At 45.8% G+C, this 14,785-nt stretch overlaps 1 protein-coding gene across 1 annotated transcript; it reads right to left on the reverse strand.

Moving 5' to 3' along the window:
- Window positions 1–219: 219 nt before the first annotated feature.
- FIGLA (folliculogenesis specific bHLH transcription factor) lies at window positions 220–14,578 on the reverse strand. Its single transcript, XM_068565024.1, has 4 exons — window positions 14,378–14,578; window positions 11,605–11,757; window positions 9,789–10,010; window positions 220–255 (listed from the first exon to the last, which is right to left on the reverse strand). Exons 1-4 carry the CDS (start codon window positions 14,576–14,578, stop codon window positions 220–222), a joined length of 612 nt encoding a protein of 203 aa, XP_068421125.1.
- Between the last annotated feature and the right edge of the window lie 207 nt (window positions 14,579–14,785).

Genomic DNA, 14,785 nt, shown 5'->3' on the forward strand with positions numbered 1-14,785 from the left:
GCCACGACTACTGAAGCCCGCATGCCTACAGCCCATGCTCCGCAACAAGAGAAGCCACCGCAATGAGAATCCTGTGCACCGCAACGAAGAGTAGCCCCTGCTTGCTGCAACTAGAGAAAGCCTGCGTGCAGCAACAAAGACCCAGTGCAGCCAAAAATAAATAAATAAGTAAATAAATTTATTTTTAAAAAAAAATTGGCACCAAGTCACAGATTGTACCTACCTGTGACTCAGTTCTACTTCTGGGAATCTATCCTAAAAACAAAATGAAATACAAAAAAGAGCTAAACGCATCAGGTTGAGAACAAAAAATTGAAAACAAATGTCCAACAGTTAGAAAATTGCCCCATTTAATGAACCATTAAAACTTGTTATAAAGACTATATAATAACCTCTAAACATGCCAATGATAGAATAAGAAAACAACATACAATGTTATACACCTTATGATAATTTCTTAATTCAGTTGTATAGGAAAAAATTTTGCCAGCATATTAGTAGATTTCCATCTGTGGCTTTTTTAAGATGGTAAGATCACCTTGGGCTTCTCAATTTTCTGAATTCTCAACTTAAATCCATGAGTTAAAAAAATAAAGTCATTCAAATCATGGTCAGGCACTTCAGAAATTGAAACCCGGATGTATATTAATATGAAATACTGCAATCAAATGCTTTAATTTAGCTTTAAAAAACATTTATTTACTTCCTAGTCCACTCATTTACATTTCAAGGGTGAGCTTTGTTAGAATGAAAGACCATTAAAAGGTTTAACACTATTTCCCCACATCTCCCATGCCCAACCCTTCATCCACGCACTGGATGTTGGGCCAGTTACTTAACTTCATTCCTTAGTTTCCTGACATGTACAATGGGCATAATTGTTTGTACGTCACAGGACAGTTATGAAAATTAAATAGGTTATTACGTATAAACTGCCAGGAATAGTGCCTGGCACAAAATAAGTATCAATATCTATTTTTTCTGATCTTGAACAAGTCTTTCCGCAATACATGTCATCAAGCTTCCTTTTTTTGAGTTCAAATTTAGCTTTAGAAGTTTCATTTAAAAATGTTTAAACTTTTTACACAACCAGAATGTTCTAAACCTAGAAGACAATTCATGTATTGCTGTGTTTACCTAGAAGGTTAAAGGATAATTTCATCTTATCAGCCTATAGTCCAGTGTATTACAGATTGTTGTCTTAGTTCCGTTTTTTTTTTAAGTTAGCTGGGAAATTCCAGGATTGTAATATTTAAGTATCGGAATACAAAAACTTGAAGTTTATTGATGTTGTCTTATTCTCACAGTTCACTTAAAAATGTTGGCCTCATCTAAGTCAAGGAGTTGAAGGTCCAAGAAGAAGGGCGTCTGAGGAAGAGAAACCCAGCCTGCAGTTCAGCAACTTTAATAAGGTGGGTGTACTCCTGCTGTTGGTTGTGTAGCTGGATAATCTGACATACTATCCAGTGTACCCTTCCCTCCACCCACTGAGTCAAGGCTGGAGGGTAGAGTGACAGGGAGGGAAGGGATGGATAGATACCGACCAGAAGTCCTCAGAGTTCATTTCCAAGCTTAACAACAGTCTGAAAAGCAAGACTCTCATTTGAAAGAGGGCAACTTTGTTGAAAGAGAGAGCTCTGGTGGGCAGAGCTCAGATGGCTGTTCATGGGGTGCTCGTGGTGCAGGGAGGAGGCAAGATATGACAGCAGAAGGCCTACCACAACCGAGACGGAGATGAGATTGAAACAGCGGGAAGTGGTTACTCAGGGAGGGTGGACCAGTGTGTAGAAGCTGCCTGACCCCTGGGAAGGGTCCTGTACCGTGCCATCCTGGCCTTGACCAGGGGATGGGGGAGAGTTCCAAAGGTAACAGAACCCAAGAAAGGCAAAGTAGAATCTGAGGAAAGCAAGGATCGGCACCCACTTCTCGGGATATAGTCTCTCAGAGGAGCTGGTGAGCACTGGCTGAGAGACATCTTTAGGAACGTGCGCCTGAGGGCAGCCGTATAGCCCATCTGGGGCGGGAAGGCTAGGGATACGAGAAGAGGCCTGGGTTCTGAATGGCGTGGCTTAGACAAGAGAAGCCACAGGGGGGCCATGGACACCCAGAGCAGATGTCAGCTCAACCACACCCAAGATCAGGGGCCAGAGAACTAGCTGGGCCAGAGGTGGGGCAGCACACGAGGCCCCCACCGCAGCCTCCGGCGTGTGCACCTCTCACGGTACCGGAGGAGGGGCAGAGGGAGGAGGGAGATCACGTAGGAGGCAAAGGAGCCCCACAGGGAATATTCTGAACGCTGAACTGACTCGGCTTTACTCAAAGAAGATAGGCCTTAACGGGGCAAGATAAAGAGTTCTCCCACCATCTGCGTCATAATGGGTTCTCAAGAACGAGTGGAGAACAGTGTAAAAAGTAAAGTGGCATTTCTTCCCATCTAAACTGTGCTCTCATTGTTAATACTGCTTCAGTGTGTGAAAGTCCAGCCAGGACCCAGAGATCAGAATCCAGCCTTGTGGCCACAGCCTCACTGCCTCCTGTGCGGAGGGAAAGCCATACAGATGATCTTACAGCAAAGGAAGCTCATTCTGAGCAGGGCTTTGGCCACAAAGCCCCATGTGGTCTGTCTCCTCTCCTGGGGACCTGGCCCAAATAGCATGATGCAGGGGGACTTTGCCCCTCGGCGCCTCTCACCTCAGAGCAACCCCAATGAGGCAGGTGCCCCAGGCCTGTCTTCTACACCAGAGGTACTGGAAGGACAACTCCTGGAGGGAAAAATCTTCCAAAAAGGAAGAGAGCGATCCAAAGAGGACCGGGAGAGTTCTGAAAAATAATTGAGTTGTATTTCTAATCCCTTTACCCTCCCACTAAAAGATCTACCTTTAATACTGTGTCTTTGGCGTACATTTTGTCCCTGATCTGCTCTGGATAGCCCCGGAATTAGAACAGGGGAGAAGGTGGCGGGTGAGAGGATACACTGACCTCCCTCAGGGGCGGGCTTATGTGGTCCGAGCATTTGGTGGTTTTCTGCTGACCCAAAGGAGCTGTCTGTCTCCAGGGAGGTCCCACAGCACATCAGAGAAGTCCTGCCTCTAAGGACCCTCTCAGAGAAGGGTCTTTGAGAGATCCTTCCATCCAATTCTTGCCATTCTCTTCCTTGTTCATATGGGACCAATGAGATGGATCTTTCATAAAACTCATATAAATAATCCCTCAAAAAGTCCACAAGAATAGATGAGAACTAACTTCAATTTATTTAGTCACCAGACCCATTATATGTCAGACAAATGGCAATTACTGGCTTTCTCCAATGACGCTCAGCTCACTGACAGACTCAGGAGCACATACCACATAGACAGCTCCTCAGACACACCAAGCTTCACGTCACACACGCTCACACGCGTACACACAGACAAACCCCACTTCCATGATTGATTCAATCTTCTGTCCCCATAGAAAAATCTGAGTTACGACAAAAGAAATCTCCCTCTCTTATTTTCACAAAGAAATAAGGATTCCCTGAAACATTTTCTTCTTACTTGATCAGATTGGGCCTTAAGAGTCTTCCTTGGGTGCTGGTTGGATCTCTTCCTAGGTAGCTGTAGCCTGGGGAACACTCCACCAGAGGTGGCATTACTCCAAAGTTAGATGGATCCTGTCCTGCATGCCCCACATCTCACCTTACCAAAGTTCCAGACAGAACGACCAGCATTCATACCATCAGAGCACCAACCCCTAAACCCCCAAAGTTTAGAAAACAATAACATCCCAGAGCCAAATGCAGCCACTCGTGCAGCCTTCCCTCTGTGCCCAGTGCCCTTGGTCCAGTACTGCAAAATTAAATGCCTACGCTGGAGACGCAGTAAGAGGGGGCGGGGACTGACAAACCAAAGAGCACCTACCCCATCAAAAGGGAAGTTCAATTTTTTAAAACTCATCAGAATATGCCCACTAGGCCACAAGTAAATACTGGGGCAGATAAAAGTGCTTCCCAAGGAAAAGCCTAGACCTACCCCTGGCCCCGCCACACACACACACACACACACACACACACACACACAATACTATAGTGGAATTTTTGCTATCACACATAGCCACTACCTAGGGGAAACGTGAGATGGAAGACAGAACATAGATGCTTTAGGGCTTTCTCAGGATGCTAATAAATTCATCCCAACTAGCCAGACCATCTCATTTCAGAGCTTAAATTGCTATTAGAAGAAATGTCCCCAGTGGTTAATTTCACACACAGATGACCACAACCTGAAGAGGAGGGGTCGAGGAAATCTACCACCCACCAGGCTTCCTTCTCTCAGAAACTCTTTCCAAGGAACGCTCCTATGACAGGCCAAAATTTAGAAGTGTATAATGGCGGCACATCCAGGTCCCATAATAGGCACTTACGTTCATGCATGTAACCCTTTCCAGAGCTTCTCTGACCCCAGCACAGTTGGCATCTCACTTCAACACTGAGGGTGGTCTTTGTCCAGGGACACAGTCTCTACAGGATTACAGGCAACTCTGAGCAAAATTCAGAGCCTTGCATGATGTGAAATGCCCAAGCCATAGCCACCGGTGACAAATAGAAGGAATAAACAATGGTGGGTTAGTGAACATCTTGCCACCCAGTAATGTCTAATCCCAAAGGAACAAAATCCTACACCTTGAAAGTCCAATTTTAAACAAGCCTCCCTGGACCTTGACATTAATCCCTATCCCTACCGAGGCCAGATGCATGGCTGGCCCATGTCCTCTCCATCCACGCACACACTTATTTGCTGATTCAGTCCCCAAGCGAACCTGCTCTGGCCCGAGCAGTTCATCTCCCCTCCTGCCATCAGCAGATTCTTATGTGCTTCACTGGGGATTTTGCCTCTCGGGAATGTTGTTGATCTTGCACAGCCTTTTCTGACCACACCCCCAAGTCCCTCCAAATGCCCATCTCTACCAGCACCAGATTCCACTCCTCAGAGATCCTCTCCAAGAGCAGGAAGAAGGGTGCCATTCCTGCAAACTGAAGCTGGAGGGGACCAGCATCCCAAATCCTGAGCCCCTCTGTATATGAGCATTTCAGTCCAATGAGCCACATCGGCTGTCCCCAGGTCTCCAGTTAGGGTATCTGGCCAGATCCTGAAACCCTATGTAGTTGCCCTTCAAATAAATGGGAATGATCCCTTATGATGATTGTTTGGCAAATAGAGACCAGTCTGAGCTTTGTTTCCTTGGCCCCTTTACCTTGATCCATCCTAGAGGGGGTCATCATGGAGGGGCAGCCTGTCATGGTTGCTGTTATGGGCTGAACTGTGGTCCCCAAAATGCATATGGAAGTCCTAACCCCCAGTACCTGTGACTGTATTTGGAGTTAGGACCCTTAAAGAGGTGATTAAGTTAAAATGAGGCCATTAGGGTGGGCCCTAATCCAATCTGACTAGTGTCCTTATAAGAGGAGGAAATTTGGACTCATAAAGGAGAGACACCAGGGCAAGCACACACCCAGGAAAGGCCATCTGCAAGCCAAGGAGAGAGGCCTCAGAAGAAACCAAACTTGCCAACACCTTGATGTTAGACTTCCAGCCTCCAGAACTGTGAGAAATAAATTTCTGCTGTTTAAGCCACTCAGTCTGTGTACTTTTTTATGGCAGCTCTAACAAACCAACTACAGGTACTAAAGCCCAAGAGGGGTAAGGAGAACCGCCATGCAAGGAGGAGATGGTACAGAGATGGGGGGTGAGTTACCCACTGGAGGTCCCTGATGAAAGTGATTCCAAGGCTGGAAAAGTATAAGATGTGTGAGTTTGGACCATCTTCTGCCAGAAAGGAAGTGATCAAAGAATGATGGTGACATTCAAGTGGAAAGGCAGCCCACTTACAAGGGCTGTCACTGGCCATAATGAGGACAGTTTGAGTAACAAAATAAGTCATGATATTATATGATGATGTAATAATCCACTGAATGGAAAACCACACGTCTGTAATACTAAAAAATGAATATAGAAACAACCAAAATGTTCTACAATAATAATTAAACTGTGGCACATCCATCCCATGAACTAATACCAATAAAAAGGCAGAACAGACTACTGATACAATAACTTGGATGATTTAAAACACATTGTGAAAAATAAATAAATAAATAAAGCACATTGTGCTGAGTTTAAAACAGGCCAGTCTCTAGAGATTATGCACTGTATGATTCCACTTATACAAAATTCTCAAAATGATAAATTAGAGAGATGGAGACCAGATTAGTGGTTGCAGGGGTTAGGGAGAGTGGAGGAGTAGGGGCAGTGGGTGGGTGTGACTATAAAGGGTAGCATGTGGGACAGCTTTACAGTGATGGTTCCACAAAACTACACATGCGATAAAATGACATGGAACTATACACACATAGTACCAATACCGACTTTCTGGTTTTGATATTGTACTATAGTTACATAAGACGCAGCCATGGGGGGAGACTGAGTTAAAGGCATATGGGACTTCTCTGTCACAAAATAAAAAGTTTAATAGAATGTTTGATGGGGCTTCCCTGGTGGTCCAGTGGCTAAGACTCTGCACTCCCAATGCAGGGGACCTGGGTTCAATCCCTGTTCAGGGAACTAGATCCCACATGGTGCAACTAAAAGATCCCGCGTGCCGCAACTAAGACCAGGCGCAGCCAAATAAATAAATAAATAAATATTAAAAAAATAAGACAACAGATATCACTTTAAGAAAAAAAATAGAATGTTTGATGAATAATGAGATATCTAGATAATTTCAAAGCATCTGCGCACAAAATACAGATTAATTACAAAAGAAAAGGGCTAACTTTGAAGTGGAAAGGCCTGGAAGTCACTACGTTAAGCACATGATCAAAGTGAATATCCTTAGTAATGGGACAAATCAAAATCTGCCCCCTTTGATAGGATGCAATGAGTAGAAAACTGCATCATTTCCATATTGCTGCCAAAGATGCATATCTGAATCTAATCAGGAGGAAATAGACAAGACTGAATCAAGAAACATTCTACAAAACAACTGGCCTGTAATCTTCAGATGTGTCCAGGTCATAAAAATTACCTAAAGACCAAAGAATTTTTCCAGGGAAAAGGGAAGGGACAACTAAATGCAATGCATGATTCTTAGCTGGGTCCTTTTGCTAGAAAGGGCATTTCAAGACTGTTGGTGATACTTGAATGGGACCTGAGGATTACATGACTGTAAAGCCACATAATCTCCTGATTTAATGGCTGCACTGTGGTCATACAGGTGAACGTCCCCATTTCCCATTTGAAGGAAATGCACGCTGAAGTCATTAGGGGTGATGGCCATCAGGTTGGCAAATTACTCTCAAATGGGTCAGGGAAAAAGTTCTTTGTACTATACTTGCAACTTTTCTTAAGTTGATTTTTTTCAGAATAAATGATTTTAATTTTGTAAATGAATGATCTGAATGTCAAAGAATGAGAAACCCCTGACAAAACTGATGAAATCCTAAAATCCTTCTGCAAATACTGGCACTATTTACATTCAGGCCTTGGAAGTCACATTTGACAGAAGTTATACACATACATAAAAAATCTCAAATACGTGATTCTTTGTTCATTCTAAGAATTAGCACACTCTTCCAATTAACAACTTAGACGTGGTTAGCTAAAAGACTAAAAATTGAGTGTTGTGTTCCCTTTTTAAAAACTTTCCAGCCAGAACTTTCCTGTTTCTTACTAGAAAATGATAGTCCCCACTTTAAATCAATTTACCATAAATTGGTAAATTCCGTGATCAATTATCCTTGGAAAAGCAGGACTTCCGTTGTACATCCTTGATGCTGGCATAGGCCTGCTCTGTACCAGGCCCAAGGGGACTGGCTGGAGGGACTAGCCAGGCACCTGACTGTGAGAATGACATGGTGATGCCTACCTGAGAGGGACCAGTGAGGATTAAATGCAAGCAAGATTCTTGCCTTAATATCTAACACACTAAAACCACATTTGGGGAAGCATTACCATTACTAACTTAGACAGTCAGGTTCAAGGTTCAGTTCACTCTTTTCCGTTTCACTTTCACTCTTTGATCTCAGTCATTCCCTGTCAGCTCATGTAATAGAATAGGAATTCTGTATCCTAAGAGTTGACCGGAGAGCGAAGTTTTAAATCTCAAGTGGCCGGAACTGGAAAATCTAGACTGAGCATGTGCACAAGTGGGATCCTTAGAAAACAGTAATCAAATCAGAAACAAGGCCAGCCAGTCAGCAGAGAGCCTGTAAGACCTCAAACCACAGTGGAGCATTGGTAAGAGCCAAGTGAGAAAACCCAGACCACTTGTTGCAAACAGAATGACAATGCCTGGGGCCCGTTGTTGATTGCTCACCAATCAATACTGATTGCTTCAGAAAGAGAAAAACAAGTACCGTATGCTAACACATATATATGGGATCTAAAAAAAAAAAAAAATATGGTCATGAAGAACCTAGGGGCAGGACGGGAATAAAGATGCAGACCTACTAGAGAATGGACTTGAGGACATGCGGAGGGGGAAGGGTAAGCCAGGACAAGGTGAGAGAGTGGCATGGACATATATACACTACCAAACGTAAAATAGATAGCTAGTGGGAAGCAGCCACATAGCACAGGGAGATCAGCTTGGTGCTTTGTGACCACCTAGAGGGGTGGGATAGGGAGGGTGGGAGGGAGGGAGACACGAGAGGGAAGAGATATGGGGATATCTGTAGAGCTGGTTCACTTTGCTATAAAGCAGAAACTAATACACAATTGTAAAGCAATTATACTCCAATAAAGATGTTAAAAAAAAAATACTGATTGCTCATGGTGTGGCAAGCAGACTTAATAAAAGTCCAAGTGAACACTGACATGCCAGGTACTATGCTAGACACTCTGCTGACATGATGTCATTTGAACCTCACAGTTACCTTATGTAGGTACAATTATCATTCCCATTCTACAGATGGGGAAACTGATGGTTGGAAAATTCTAGTGGCTCACTCAAGGTCACACAGCAAACAAGTGGTAAAACCAGGGTTTGAACGTCAGCATTCTGTCTCCAGAGCCTGCACTCAACTGCTCTTCTAAACCACCTCCCACCACCACCCATCATTTGTTACTCCACGGCCCCCACTGTTCCTTATACCACACTAAGCAACTTGCTTAGTTCCAGACTCCTGCAAGCCTTTCTTGTTTCAGTAGCAATCATGTTGTAGGATGGAACAAGGGGTCTTGTTGGTGTAACACTGAGACACAGCAAGAGCAAAACGTCCACTTTCTAGACTTGGAGAAGCAGGCTGCTCCTTCCAATGGCTTCCTTAGTTTGGCAAAGTAATAAGTGATAATGTTACAATAAACTCCTTTGTTATTACTTAGAAAACTCTGTCTTCCAACAAGGCCAACTTAAAAACAAATGCGCGTGTGTGAGTGCACATGTGTGTGAGTGAGTGAGTGTGTGTGTACATGGGATCACCATGCAGCTTTATGGAGGGCAAGCTAGTTATTTCTTTTTCTGGAGACCTCAGAATCCGGAAAACCTTTTGATGTATTAATTAGGGTTGTAAAAAATTAAGCTTAGGTCTGTATTGGGTGATTCTGGAGGAGTTACCTTCCCCTTGAGCAGCTTTCCAATTAACTTGGGAACATAGTAACAGACCTTTCAAACTAGCAAACTCACCCCCCCACCTAGGTGCTTTCACACAATGATCTTGTTTCAATCATGTTTTAACATGGAAAATACCTCATGCCCAAGGGGTGCATTGTGAGTTTTTGGACATCAACATGACTATCTAAGAAGAAACACTTCACCAGACTCCTGGCTGGAGAGATAACTCCCATTGTAGACATCGCCCCCTGGCGACAAGTGTGTGCCGACTCACCATTGCCGCCATCTGCCCAGGACCCTTCCTCCTCATTCTTCAAGCCCACAGCACAACCGGCATGTGGTATATTTCTCGATAGCTCTCTAGCCAAGGACATATGTGGTTCAGAAGTATTGTTGCTATAGTTCTGATGATCTGGGTCTTGTTTCTAGAAAGCATATTTAGTTGTCAAACAGTATGACAGATTTTAAAGATTTAAATCAATATATTTCAAAGTTCTAATGTACGAAATTTTATTTAAGTAATGAGGGCAATGCTTAAGTTATTATGGAAAGAAAATCATTGCTCAACAGACTGTATTTTGTTCTCCTATAACCTTAAAATGTTGTGTGATTGGCAACTGCATTAAAAAGATTATAGCATGGGACAGATTCTATATTTTATAATGAATGCAGCACAAAACAAAGCACTTCTGTTAGACAATTCACACGCGAGGAAAAACTAAGGCAGCCACCTGCACCTGTCCAGGTATTACGACCATGCCACAACCCAGCATCCAGTTTGGCCAATAGGACAATCCAATCCCACCACTGCAAAATGTATCCTCCCAGTAGTCACCTAAGTAGGACTAGCAGACAAGAGGAAGAAACTAAAAAGCACCATTATACACTGGGCTATTTCTGCCCTAAGTTCCTAGAATGAGTACCTTTCTCTTCTCTCTACTGTCTGTCCTCTTTTGTCCCTAAACAGGATCACATAGCTAATTAGAAAAGGCCTTCATTGATCTAACAACTGTTGTTCTTCCATCCTTTTGATTCTTCTTTCCAGGCTCAGACTTCCAAGTTGAATGAACTTGAAGTCTGCCACTTCCCTCTGCTTGGATTTCAGATGTTTACCAACCCACAGCAAGGTGACTTCCAGCCCCCTCCTGGCCCACACCTCACGTGCTGCTTCTGGTTGCCTTCGCGGCCCCCCTGCAGCTTCTCAGACGACTTCCCACGCTCGGATTCCCAAGATGCCCCCTCCCTGATTGTAGGACCTCATTTTGCTTCTCCACCTGCCCCTCTCTGATGGCTCCTCCTTTAGCGCTCATTCCTAAGGCCTTTTCTGTCTTCATAGTTCACCTCTTCTGACGACTAACCCATTTTCAAGCCTTCTAAATTTGCCTCTCCATAGAATGACCCATGAAACCAGCCCACACCTTCCACTGCCTGATGGACACCCCTGAGCTACGTGCCCCAATAATGGTGGTGACATTATGGTGCTTCACAGTTTACAAAGCAGGTTCACTTGTGTCATCCCACTGGATGGTCACAAAACCCCATGAGGCCAGCATCACCAGGAAACCAATGAGCTCTCCGGCAGGGTTGCCCCTCAGGGAGGGCCTCTCCCAAGGGACATCCCTCTTCCTTTCTGTGTCCTGTCTGATGTGCATCCTGCTGAAGGAAAGCACTGCCATAGAGAGGGTTTAAGGAAACTCCTCTCATGCCCCTGTTGTCAAAGTCCCATTAAAGGCTAAGCAGTTCGGAGTTAGATGCCCTGGACAGCAACAGGAGGTAAGGATACTGATGGTCAGGAACTTGGCTCCAAAGTTTGCACAGACCTGGATTCAGACTCCAGTTCTGACATTTCTTAGCTGTGTGGACTTTACCTGTATTTTGGCTTCTTCTTCAGTAAAACCAGGATCATAAATAGGTCAAAGGACTGTATAAACTAACTAGAACGGATACATAAATTGCCTGGCACCCAGAAAGTGCTCAATAAACAGTGGGTATCGTTGTTCTAACTTCTTAAACCTTTACCTCAGAGTCTTTGGCTCCTTCCAAAACATCACTGAGAACTTGTATGTATTCAGTTGCACCTTTGAGGATATCAACTTTGCTAGGCTTCCTGCTTTGGGGAAGAAATGGCACCAGCGTCTTCAGTTTGGCAAAACCACGGTTGAGATTTTTTATCTGGAAAGCAAAAAGGCACAGTGACACACAGGAAGCTAACTTGTAAGGCATCTCCCCAAACCACGGAAGGCGGTTGTGAGGGCTCGTTTCCACAGCTCTCTTGTCTGGGCGGGGCACTGGCAGTACAGTTCCTGGCAAGGGGAGAGGGAGTGGCATGAACCTGGCAGCAGGGATGGATGGACTGGGAGGGGTGTCTAGGTCCACACTGACCTCCTTCTCTTCCTCTGAGAGCATCCCCACTGCAAGGTAGAGGCAGGCTGGGTAGTGGTTAAAAGCTCTGAGTCAGTACATCAGGATTTAAAACCCAACTCTACCATTTAGCTTTACAAAACTGTGTAGGATACTTCATATCGCCAAGCCTTGGTCTGTTTACCTGCAAAGTGGAAAATACTCCCCTTGTCGTGGTGTAGCTTTTTTTGTGGTGATTAAGTGACATAATTACACACCAAACACTTCCTCCTGGCACACAGAAAGTCCTCAATAAGTTGTACTAACGATAATGAATAAACTGTACAAATACTCTTCTATTCAAGTACTGTGCCAGTAACTCTTCAACCTCTTTCCCAGCGGAGTTGATGATATAGAGTCCAGAGAGTCTGCACATTGGCAAGACTTGAAAGGTAGAATGAAGAGCCTTTTTTCCTTCATCTCCAGGGTCTAATTCCTTGGCTCTGAAGGCCTAGAATTCTGATGATCAACCCCCCCCCCCAACCCGGAGGACACAGGCCCTCGAAGAACCGGTTCCCACTACACCATGAAGCCAATATACTCACTCACTTATATTGAGAGCTCCCTCCTACCCCACATCAAAGTGGGCAAAGGACATAGTCAGCCCATTCACAGCAGAATACAGGGAATATATTTCATAAGTTTATTGGTCATAATGTATTTCATAAGTTTATTGGTCATAAGTTTCAATAAACTTATGAAAATATTAAACTTTAATAATCAAAGAACTATAAATTAAAACAGAAATTAGATACCATTTTTCACGTACCAAGCTGGTAACATTTTTGTTTTGATTATCATACCCAGCATTGGGGATGGAAAAAAGGAACAGTCCTATATCCTGCAAAAGGGGATAAAAATTAATAAACTTTTCTAGAAAGCAATTGGGTAACTGGTATCAAAAGTCACAAGATTGTTTATATCCCAGTAATTCCACTTCTACTGTTTTGCTCTAAAGCAATTATCAGACACGGGCATAGATCTATGTACCAGTAAAAAGCTGCAAAAAAGCATATATGCCCAACACTAGGAGACTGAATAAGTAACGGTCCATTTATATGTTGGACTACGCAGTTGAAAGCTGTTCTGCTTAGAATATGAGGAAATGCTTTTGATAACGTTAAGTGAAAAAAATACAAAGATATGTACTAGATCATCGCAATTTTGTAAGATTATGAATATGCACAAATATAAGTAGAAAAAAGACTAGGAGGATACACACAAGAATGATAGTTCATGGTAGTTATATTTGCATTGTGGGTGTTTCCGTTCCCTACTTAGTCATGTCTCCGTCTTCCAGGTGTACTAATTTCATCATTATAAAGAAGACTAAGGTCATTAGTTTTAAAATAGTGGGTAACACCAGGACCCATTCTCTGCAGAAAGCAATTCCTTCCTGGTGGGGAAAGCCCAACTTAAAATGCAAAATATTGGATCAGAATCTCGTATGAGAGCCACATCAACACATCAGATCACAGGGTTATCATAAAGGGCTCCCAACTTTCCCTTAAGTCTTCTACACCTGCTTGGTCCTTTCTCCTCTCACCCGTACCCAAACAAAGCTCCGAGTTGATTGTCTGGGGCTACGTTTCTACAGGGCCCAGGACTGTGCAGGAACAGCCCCCAGCAGAACTTCCTCCTCAAGTCCCAGGCCGGAATGTGCGCGCACCCTCCTCCAGCGCTCGCCCTTCCCTCTCTCGGTAGCCTCCGCAGCAGCTCAACCCAAAGACTGCAACGGGCAGAAAGGAGATGGAGTCTCACAAGTTTGAGGCCCGAGTTCAGTTAGAAATACTAAAAGCTACCAGTAGATGGCGCTCCGACTCCGCCCGAGGAACCATCCCCGCGGGTGATTAACCGCGTACCCGCCAGAGTGGGAAAGACCCACTTTCCGTCCCCCGCCAGGGGGTTGAGTGGGAGTCTGGGTGCACACCCAGGCTTTGTTTAAATTCTTTGTTTAAAGTAAGGAAAAGAGTAACTTCCATTAGGCTCCCTGTGCCTCGCCCTATTTGTGCTTGGAGGCAGGGCGCTGGGAAAAGGGGACCCCAAGCACCCACCCGGCGCAGGAGGTAGTGAGACGTAAGCGCACTGCCTCCTCTGAGGGTTCAAAGCGCCTGCCAGGGGGAGACGTTTCTGAAGTGGTCAGGGGCCCCCTCGGCCTTCCCCAGACTCGCTTCCTGCACCGGTCCAGGTGGGTCGCAGGTGAGGCGCCATCCCGGCGCGGGTGGAGGCGAACACGAGCGGCCCTCGGGAGGTCGAAGTCGCCCCGGGCCCCCGGGCGGGGAGTGGGCGCCCCGGGCCCCCGAAGGTGTCCGAAATGGGTGGCGGGTCTGGGGGGAGCCGGGAGGAAGGCGGCCGGGTCCCGGGGCAGGGACCTCGCGGGGCCGGCGCTCACCCGCTCGCGCTCCTTGGCGTTGGCCACGCGCCGCCGCTCCAGCACCAACTGCAGGTCCTCCGTGGACGAGTAGCCGCCCGACGGCAGCCGCTTGAGCCGGCAGATGGCGGCCAACTGGGGCAACGGCCCGAACTGCTCCCGCAGCACGTCGTCCAGCACCTCGGCCGGTGGGGCCCTCAGGAGCGCGGGCGCGGCGTCCATGGCGGCGCGCGGGGGCGGGAGGCCGGGCCTTGCCTCGCGGGCACCTGGGGCCACGCGGGGCCGTGGGCGGCGGCGGCGGCGGCCCGGCCACCTGCCCCCATCCCCCTGCGCGCCTGCGTACCTGCCCCGCCCGCTCTGGGGAAACCGCTCCGGGACGATCGGTTTAACAAGCCCCACAGGTGATTTCCGTGAAGCCTGGATGTCAGC

The sequence above is a fragment of the Eschrichtius robustus genome, chromosome 15, assembly GCF_028021215.1.
Source record: "Eschrichtius robustus isolate mEscRob2 chromosome 15, mEscRob2.pri, whole genome shotgun sequence".
In the NCBI taxonomy this organism is placed as follows: Eukaryota; Metazoa; Chordata; class Mammalia; order Artiodactyla; family Eschrichtiidae; genus Eschrichtius; species Eschrichtius robustus.